Genomic DNA, 11,131 nt, shown 5'->3' with positions numbered 1-11,131 from the left:
GCATCCATATTTCATTGGAGAACAATGCAGTGTAACTGACATACACAGTGAGGAAATGTGCTTACAAAGCATCAAAAGAACTGTCACACAGTATGGATGGCTGCAGAATAATATAGGGCACTGCTGGATGGATGTAACAAGCTTCATAGCTACACGCATCATTTGATCACATAATACAAAGCTAGTGTGTGTGTGTCTATGTGTGAGACACGCATCATTTGATCGGGTAATATAAAGCCTTGGTTCTTGTGTTTGTGTGCAACTTTGCTTGACGTGCATCATTTGCCCATATACTACAAAATTGCAGTGTGTGTGTGTGTGTGTGTGTGTGTGTGTGACATGCACAAGGTAAAAAAAAAAAAAAGCCAGGGTACATGCATGTGTCTGTGTGTCAGCAACGTGTGACACGCATCATATACTTAGATAATACAAAGGTAGTGTGTGTGAGTGTAGGCTACAAACAGTGGTATACCTAATAACAGGCCTTTCTGAGTGAAAGAGCGATGAGTCCTGTCACTCCTGAAGCACACACAGATGCATGCATGCTGGCTTTCTGCTAAATTAAGCATTGGAGGAAACTACAGACACTACATCAGACAGCGCAGGCATGTACAGACACACACACACACACACACACACACACACACACACACACACACACACACACACACACACACCCTCTGACACAGAAACAATGTCACAAACAAGCTGGAAGAGACACTGACTAGGAATATATGCGGGGCATGTGTACACACAAACACATAAAAATGCAGACATACTGACAGAGACACATGTGCCAGTGCAATGCGACACATAAATTGGGGCATGCATTATTAACTGTTGGAAATTTCAGAGCACATGTTGAGACTGTTCTCCTGATACCTCAAAACAGAAAGACATTAGAGAGAAACACAGGCAGGCTCTGTACATGACAACAACTGAGTGATACAGAGCGCTGTAAAGATACATGGGACTCCCCCATTGTAATTCTATATAACTTATTTAGTAGTAAAAACTTCAGCGGTTAATAATTCAACAAATCAGTTAAAAGTGCAGGAAGACTGTGGAGAAAGATGGTTGATTGTTGAGTCTCATTCCCAGGTCGTAAAAAAATATAGACGCTTAAAGTGTCTCCAGAAGCATCACCAATACAATATATCGGTATTTGATGACCTGGGAATGAGACTCTGCAATCAACTTTGTATGTATATATATATATATATATAAAACAACAAACATACTTTGTAAGGTTTAGGCGACAAAAATACATTGTTAGGTTTAGGCAACACCAACCCTATGTATATATATGTTATATATCCGGATCTGGTTGTATAAATCTGGTAACAAAGTAATTTTTATTGCCTCAGGCTAACCAAGAAATTTTATTGCCTAAACCCAACAAAGTATTGTTGCTGCCTAAGCCTAACCAAGTGTTTTTGTTGTCTTAACCTAACCAAGTATTTTTGTTGCCTAAGCTTAACCAAGCATTTGTGTTACCTAAGCCTAACCAAACATTGCCAGAAAACTGAAAGAAATGGAAAATGGTAAGTCAATCATGTAATATGTTCCACACAGGATATTAAACCCAGTCTCTTAAGTAAAAATCCTGTACTTAACCAATTCAGCCATGACAGCTTGCTTTGAACATGAACTTTGGTGCTAAGTCGCAAGTTGCAATCGTGGTCTTGGAGCAACATAATATTTTAGGAACACCACCAGCAATACAACATCATATACCACTGTTTGACCTTTAATCAACCCACACACACACAATTCACTCATTTCAATCATGACAAATTGATTTGTTCCTTTATTAAACTGTTTTAGATGGTTGGGACAATGTGTATAAAGAAGAAAAAAAACAACAACATGCAGTCTGTCTCAATAATGACTCACACCAGCAGTAGTCCACATATCCACAGAGCAGTTGCACTGCAGGATCAGTTCACCTCATTTACAGAAAAATAAAACTTTTCTAATTTACCTCTAGTAATGTCTCACAATGCTAACGGTTTGGTTGTACTTGCCCATGATTTGACATATCTAACTCAGATTTCTGCTGTCATCCCAAAACAACATGAATTTGGTTTGTGGTGCTTTGAATAATCCAGCTTTCCCTATGAACAGTTTTCAGTGGAACATTTCAACTTAAGTCATAAAAATGAAAATGGAGTTCAATTCACCAGTTGGTACTGGAGTGACAGCAGAATTCTCTGAGGTTGATATCAGTTAGACAACACTACAGGTAAGTAGGGAAATGTGAAACAACCCTTGGCACCAGAGCAGGTCATCACATTCAAATACAATAAATCACATTGGGTGCGTGGGGGTTCTGTAGGATAAAATAATGTCTTGACCAGTACCCAGTTATAACTAATCAGGTAAGACATACATCAGATTAATTCCACTTGAATATGACATATGAGACAAAAAACAAAATTAAACAAAAACACTTTCTGAACACCCACTTTGAGGAAAGAATAACACGTTAAAACAACTTCAGAGATGTTTGTTGCGAACATCTTAAAATATATTGTCATCTCTTTTCAAAAATAAATACTTCAAAACTAAGGTTAAAAATTATCTTCAGTCAGAGGTAATTTGTAACCTTTATACACATCATTACTCCTCTCCCCAGAAAAAAAAAAACACATACTGTAAAGTAAGCACAATTCAATCCTTCGAAAGGAGGATGGGCAACACACAACATTTGGAAATCTACCAGCTCAGGACCTCTGAAAAATATGTTGGGTAACTCATTTACACCTGAGAATCACTCTGTAACTAGCTGAAAAGTGAGTTTCATCATCCTCAGACTTTGTTCTGGTACAAATGAAGAGAATGTGCTCAACTACTTGAGTTGTTCATAATTTATCTGAAAGAGCAACATGAACATGACTTAAAACAATTATTGACCAGATAATGGAAAATGTCCAGCTGTAGCCATCAGTGAACAAGACGTAAAGCATAGAATTGTTTCCTAAAACAGCCTCCACTTAAGAAAATGCTCATCTCTTAAACTGAATATGCACTTGAAATAGATTATAATTAAAAGGATAACGGGGGTGTAATTTGTATTCAAGTGAATTGTATAAAAAGAGTTCTCTAAGGCATGTAAAGACTGCTAACCTGTCATTGCTACGGTTATTCCTACTTCATAGACTGACACAAGCAGTGGCATCAAAAGAATTAAAAATGACGGCTAGGTGTTAAACTATGGCCTTTAATTAAAAAGTAAAAATCTAACTGTACTAAAAAAAACAGAAGTCTCACAGATCATTCAAATAATCCTCGACTGCGTAGGTGTCACTGACTTTTTGTCTTTGGGTTCATTTAAAACTGAATGAGAGCATGTGGAGTATGTATCCAAGGAGACAGTTTATCGCTGATTCAGCTGCTTCAAACACATTGTTTGGGCTCCTTTTATGCCCCCGTCCTCTCCTTTCTTCTTATATCTTGCAGCTGCTCCATCAGTACAGTTTCTCTACGATGAAGGCCAAGATGGCTGCTGCCAGAGCAAGGCCGATTCCCAGCTTCTTCAGCCCTTCCCTGTCCAGACTGTAAGAGCCGATGAACAAAAGAGATGAAGAAGGCACGGATGTAGGACCGTGAATGCCATTGGCCTTCTGTTCCTGTGGAGGGGAACAGACAGAAAGAATCAGAGTGAGATTAGGAGCGGTACAGACTTTTGATGTGTCCTTTATTCATTATCATCCTCACAGTGTAAAGACAACCATAGGACACCACAGAAGAGGATGGTGTAGAAGAGGAGCAACTTTGCAATCTCGTACTGAACCTGCTTTTGAGTTGTGCCTCCCTCCTAGCCCTCTCTTTCTCTCACACAAGACGACTAAATACTTCATAAATTAGATTTTTTAATATCCTTCCAATGCGTGCAAACACACAGATATGGCTGTGTTTTACTCACTCACCAACACACTCACACTAAAATCATAACTCATGTTCATAACTCACAATTAGGGGCTCATCTTTAGATTAAATCAACTGGCCACAGTCACAAATCAAACAGCGATGCTTGACAGCACAGTGGTCAGTGATCCAACGCATCAAATGTCTGTAATCTGAGAGTTCTGTTTAGTCTTAATGTGCTGGACCATTAAAAAGACATCCGCCACTGAAAGGATGTGACAGTGAGAGATGGGAAAGAGGAATGCTGAGAAGAGCGGAGCAGGGAAAAAAGATAAACTGTCAGAGGGCCAGGAAGAGGAATAAGAGGAGGACCAGGTTCTGAAAAATATGTGGATTTTCTTTTTGCCACATCGATCAGCCAAATCAGAAGTTACTCACCCCTGATTCCTAATAAAATAGCCATTTATGCATGTGGGTACATAACTACCCTTCATGGATCATTGCTGCTGATCATTTATGTACATTTAGAAATACATCTATTGATGCCTCTTGATATTAGGAGCCATATATACTTTCATTTAGAAGAGCAAAGGGGAATAACAGGGCTTTATCATTCCCCCCACTTTCCCATCCCTCTCTGGTCGTCACACCTTCTGTCTCTCCCCTCACTTTCATTTGGGAATTAAAGACACCACAATAAACAGAATTCTAAATCCACTGATTATTTCGATATTTTGTGGATGAAAGCCTTCATAAAACCAGTCATTTGCTTATGCAAATGAGTGCATTTTAATTATGATGCCATTATCTCTGTGCATAGCAGTTAATGCAGTTTTGTAGTGATCCAATTATTACAGAGTGCTGTCTATTGAATCAAGCTGATGTTGATGAAGGTGCACTGTAATGTAGTTACGTAGGGAAGCTTGGAGAGGCATGAGAACATAAGAGTTAGCTTCCAATGATAGCACATCCAAAGCAAGACCGTGATAGTGATTGTGTTTACGTTAATCTCTCAGTAGCACGTCATTTTCAAGTTTCTCTGCTTTACTAAGTTAACGTGCACAAAACATTTAATTTTTATCCTTATTCGGAAAAAGGCAATACTCCTAAACTGTGTACATGGCTAATGAATGAGTATTTCATTAATATTGCCATTTAAATGCAGCCGTGTAAACTCTGATTAGTGAACACAGCCTCCCTCTTTCATTTGTTCAATCACCTTTTCAAAAAGGTCACCACTGCGATATTTGTGCATAACCAAGAACGTGCTGATATCCAAATCTGCCACCATGTTTTAAAAATAGATTTGTTCTTTTTTCAACCAGAAATGTGGACTTCTCCTTTGTATATGCATCTATCCATTCCTGCCCTGCAAAATGTTGGCTAGGTAACGCACAGAACTGACCATAAAATGGCAAGAGGCTGTGTGTTGCAAACTGTGGTAAAAACCCAAATTGAGACACGTATTCTGAATGAGCTGTATACATCCCCAAAGAATGCTCCTAAAACCAGAATTGTGTCTGCACATACCACAAATTAATTGGAAAATGCTCGTTTTGGAATAAGGCCTAATCGGACTATCCAAATAGAATATACTGTGTGCATGACCCATATAAAATTCTGAACATGGTCATATTTGGAAAAATTATCTATCAAGTTTAACTTCACATTCAACTACTTCTTACAGCAACATAGAATCCAGTCAGAGTTAAGGTGTGCACGTAAAGTAAAGACCGCTTTGGGCTGAATTTCGTTATGTATGTTTGGCATCTCACCAATAGTCAAACATGCAAATTTAAACAATTTACATGATGCTGCTTACTGAACCACCACTAAAAGCAGCTGTGATGAGAGCAACATCAAAAATAAGCTGCTATGTTTCAGTCGTTGATAGTGTTAATATAATTCAGTTGTTAACACGGAATACTGATAACCAGCCCGATTTCTCCCTGGCCTCCACCCTCCCTCATTGATCATTATTCCGTTTGATTACACATTTATTTAGTTTTACCAACCTTACCATCTGAGTGCGGAGACCTGAGGTGTGATTTCAAGTGATTTGCACCTCAAGATGTGACTTTTAATTTGAGCATTAAACAAACTGGATAGGAGCACCAAGACTTGTCAATACCTGTAGGTGGAGTGGAAATCGATCTGGATGACCTTGTGGTAGTTCCTATATGTCTCCTCCTGCATGACAGTTGGTAAAATGCCTTATCACCAAGACGGTAGATTATGCAGGGTGATATTGAGCGATTGATCAGTGGCTTTCCAGAATAACCTTTAATCAAGTTCACTAGGGATAGCTCTAAGAGGTTTGGCTTTGATATTTACCATAGTAAGATCGACTCTCTCGCTCTCTCTGCCTTTCTTCATTTTCAACCTCACTCTCAACTATCCATCATGTCTTGTTCGACGTCCCTCTGTCTCACCTGGCTTTATTCCTCCTCTCTATGGATTCTCAGTGAGGGTTCTTTACACTTTTCTTTCATTGTCAATCAGTAGGATGCTTGCCCAACTTCAGAAATTCTGTATACCATGCATGCTATCTATTAGGTTGCTCTCTGATTTAGTTAAAAACTTCCTATATGAGCAGAAAATCCAGAAAAACTCTGAGATATACTAATGATATGCAAAGAAATTTGAATACATACAAACTACACCATTGCCCTTTAAACTAAGTGTAAAAGAATGACAAATTTTGTGTGTGCAAACACCTGCCTGCATGTGCGGTGCGTACTTGTATGTAACCGAGAGTCAGTGCACGCCTACACGTGTTGCATGCACATGGCTGTGTGCATGAGCAGCTGCATAGCGTCCGTCCTCTGCCGCTCTATCCTCCGAATTACTCCCGCTCCCCTGTCCTCTCTGATGCTTGTGAATGCTCCCTTGCCACCCACTCCTCTCCTCACTGATGTCGCTGAATGGTTTCCTCTGTTACAGTGCACAATGGAGGATGGATACTATGACCGACAACGCCTACGTGACACATCCATAAGTCACTTACAGTAACTTTAGACAATAGGTGGAGAGGTAACCAGTAACAGAGGTCTGGCTGGTAGATACACATTTGCTTGATGTTAGGATCATCACTGGACTCCCTGATGGCGAAACTGATCTGCTGTTTTGTTGCTGTTTGATACTTGAAAAACAATAAGGGTGCTTTTCACTAGGGTGTCCTCTGGTAGCCATGTCAAGTCCCCGTCATAGTGCACATGCTGCTTGACACTCAGCCTCTTAACTGTACAAGTACATGTGATCATAACGAATACAGCTACTTCTGTTATGGGTTCAAATCACTAATCCAATCTCATCAGTAATAATGTATTTAAAAGGTACTATACAATGAGGTTACACTGTCTGCCTATTAGCAGGTTTAACACACTGGCTTATTCATTAAAGGTTAAAGGAACAGACAGTGAGACAAAAAAGGGACAAACGTTGGTTTTACATCATTCATAACTTTTTGTAAACATGAATGGCTGAATGGGAAAGGCTGCCCGTAAACAGAAAGACTTCAATAAAATGGACTTAATTGCATTTCATTTCCTGCTTTCTTCAGGAAGAAAAGGACCAAGATGAATATCTAATGGAAACTGAGTTGAAAGCAGAAGCAGACTCAAAGCAAAAGGACTGATGAAACCAAAACCATTATTTTTCTCTTCGCTGACAGGCCGAGTATACGGCCTCTTTCTCTATCCATCTATTTTTCTGTCTCTCTGCAGGTGTCTTTTAACAACAGGGTGCCAGGAGAGAGGCTGAATAGTACAGTCGAAAATCTATTACTAGTTGGGAGGATAAGTGAAAATCCAAGTGCCAGTAGGTGCGTGTCAGCACAGTGGGAAAGAGGGGAGGGCTGGAGAGAAGTGAAAAACTGAGTAGAAATGAGGAAAGGAAGAAGAGGAAGAAAGGGGGCAGGAAAAGACAAGAGATGTGGCTTTCAATGATAGCCCACCACCTGCTACAGTAGCTGCACGCTGAGTGCATATGTGTGTGAGAAACAAAGAGTGAGAGCGTTGGAATTTGTCAGTGAGTGTGTGTGTGAGTACGTGTAGGCCTGTGGTGGATAATGTCAGTGTCTCTGCTCACAGCGGTAGAACAGCGCAAAATAATCCTACTTTAAAATTATCTAACACTACACCAGGGGTATCGGGCTGGCTAGCACAACTAGATACTTTTCCCTCAAGGCTTTTCTAGGAATCTCAAATATCTTGAGTTATAAAAACTCCACCTCCAAATCCACACATGCATTGTTTAAAAAAAAAAAAAAAAAAAAAACTGCCTGGTGCAGCCTCCACCAACACACCGACAGATTCACACAAAGACACACACAGTGACACACACAAAACATCACGAGAGCCAGAAAGCACAATACACAGTGGTCACATTTCACACATGATCCTCACCAGCTGTCAGTGTCACTCTAGACACACAGAGACCAGCGAAGTGGTTTGTGCGTGTGTGTGTGAGTGTGAGTAGACAGATAATGTAACAGGTTCCTTAGTCACGGGTGATTTGACAAAGCCACAGTGACAAGCACAATGAGCTGCAGCTGTATTTACAGCTGGAAAGAGGAAGGGAACACAATATTACTGATATAAATAAATGTCTGTTGGGACTCTTTCACTGAGTGATCCACATCGGTTAATAAAAAGATAGATAGAGGCTACAGCCACAAAAAAGACAACAAAAAAAGGAGACGCTCAATGGGGAACTTCTCTTCTTTCGTTCCTCTTTCTTATCTGTCATCTCAAATTTCCCCTAACTGTAAAACCCTCGGACACTGCAATGTTTGGGGTGTGGAGGTACATTTCTCGTCACTTTGCACACTCACAACACCCTAGTCCAAACATATTGTCAGGTTATACTTTGACATGACTTGTTTCTTCTTCATGCCACATGTGTGTGCATTCAGGTTTACTGGACATACATGTATGTGCAGGTTGACTCACACACAGTGACAGACACACACAACACACATTTACATAGGCACACGTGTATATCGCAGCAAATAACAGATGAAAATGTTAATCATTATTTTTTGTCTTGTGTTTTATTTTTTTAAAACAAAAGAATGACCTGATGACCTTGCAGTGTCTATTTTCTCACACTATGCAATACAAAGTGCAAAATTACAGCTAAGCCAACAGATAGCAATAAACACAACAGTGAATCCACTAGTGTCTGCAGACCATGGGAATGGAAATCAATATCATCAGTTCTATCTACCTGAGAAATATCTTCTGTGGGGAAGGCGACTGTTTGCTACAGTTATTCAATATGGTGTTCCTGTGGTATTTCATTGCTTCCTGGATTTCACTGTTGCCTCAGTAGTCAGAAGGGACAGGTCAAGCAGTTATGTAGCACAAACCGAGACCAAGATTGAAAATAGCCAAAAATATGTTTTTTTTTAATATCATGTGTCAGCTCATCTGGCTGTGATGAGGTTCTCAGGGCAATAGTGTTAAAAGCAAGAGCAGTGCGTGTATTTGACTTTTAATTGGCATTAGAGAGCCATTAGAGAGCTGCATTCTCTGCAGAGACTGTACTGGCTGATCAATTTCCAAAGATTTGTTATGGACACTAAAGCCTGAACCAACTTCTATCACTATAAGGAAATCCTGGCAGGATTATAGATAGTCCATGACAGTGGCATACAAAATCACTGGGACAGACCCCCTTTTTAAAACAATTTAGCATTACCATTGAATGCTCATGCTGCATAAGACGAACCCAAAACATCATTAAAGACACTCGTCACTCTGCTCACTTACTGCTTTCTCTGCTGCCATCTGGGAAACGTACCAGAGCATTAACAAACCAGCAGCACCATCCAGTTGATAGACAGATGCTTCCTATAGGCATCAGCCTGATTAACAGAAATCTCTCACACACACAGGCACTAAATCTAGATCTTGGACTTGATGCACTAATTGTGTATACTACAGTGTATACTGCTTGTCTTAACACCTGATTCACAGAGACATGAGCAAGTTTCCCTTAAACTCATTAACACAAGGATGCATCAAGTTGTTTTCGGCACCGTTAGGCTTAGAGATACAGTAACTAAATACAGAACAACACTATGTGTGTGAACAGAAAGACTCATGTTACCTAAGTCGTAATTTAACTTTGACTGCGAGCAAAGATGGGAAGCGGCTGAATGTTGTCTTTAGACCCAACCAAGAACATTTTTCAGATTTAATTTGACAATAATAATGCACCACTACACTAACTAACGTGTTGCTTCAAGCACTTTACCAACAACGTGTGTTGGGAGTCATTCCAGGTAATGTATCTCTGTTGATAAAGTAGCAAGGTGTTTTCCTGAACCTAATACCTAATAATAACCTGAATGCCTAATAAATAACCCAAATAACATATTGTCTCTGATTCTTTACACGCCCAGCACATGTCTACATAGTTGCTTACCAAAATAGCATAAGGGAAAGGATGCTAACCCCTCAGAAAAATGCAAGTGACACAGATCAGCCAGGCTCCTCTTGTCATGTGTCATGTTAAACACAGAGTATATCATTTCTAGACATTTTAATGCAGAAATGTGACATATCATACTTTTAAAAGATAACTTTTAACAGGACCATACTGAATGGGGTAAATGCTTAAGGAACTAGTCACTTTCGGCCAGCACAGATTACTTGAAAAAGGCCACATCAATCTAAACATATTTTTATTTCTTTATGTTTTTGCATGAACTCTTACACAAGAGCTCTGATTTGTTTGGCATTGGTTGTCTTCTCTCACAACTAAATACTACTCCAATAACAAGAATTAACTACTCATACAAAAGTGCAGCTGTAATTCTGATGAGACAGCATGTTGAGCTTAAGAGGATAATAAAGTTCAGAATAAAACACAAGGCCATGGTGATTCATCTGTTTTAGAACTTTGCTCAGAGGAGTGTGTTTACAAGGCCCTTACTGAGGAAAGTCTATTTTTACCGTAACTTGGGAGAAGATAACTAAAAACATGATTACTCAATAACTAAACTTTTCCCCGGAACTGTTGTTGGCTAAGTGCTTTGTTATTTACATCTTCAATCTGTGGTTCAGCAGCAAACATGGAGCAAGGGGCATTTAAAACCCTCTGACATTTTAAATAAACAAAACAGGATGAGGCTGCTTAATGCCATTTGACATATTAGGTAAGAATACTGAAAATAGACGGCACTGATAGTTTGATGGCTTAACATTTTCTCCCTTGTTACTGTGACTTTGGTTCTTCAAGTAAACACAAAGCG

The 11,131-nt window shown here is 39.5% G+C and overlaps 1 protein-coding gene across 1 annotated transcript in view; it reads right to left on the bottom strand.

The window, feature by feature from the left end:
• Nucleotides 1–1,792: 1,792 nt before the first annotated feature.
• The window catches only part of cdkal1 (CDK5 regulatory subunit associated protein 1-like 1), a 238,825-nt gene continuing 229,486 nt past the window's right edge, over nt 1,793–11,131 (bottom strand). The window contains exon 15 of the mRNA XM_084357757.1: nt 1,793–3,632. Within this exon, the coding sequence (XP_084213883.1) occupies nt 3,471–3,632 (162 nt within the window). The 3' untranslated portion in view covers nt 1,793–3,470. The remainder of the gene's footprint in view (nt 3,633–11,131) is intronic.

This window comes from Pagrus pagrus, assembly GCF_965226575.1.
Source record: "Pagrus pagrus genome assembly, chromosome: 7".
Classification (NCBI taxonomy): Eukaryota; Metazoa; Chordata; class Actinopteri; order Spariformes; family Sparidae; genus Pagrus; species Pagrus pagrus.
Note: the sequence above shows the minus strand (reverse complement) of the source record. Positions and strands in the feature narration are given on the sequence as shown.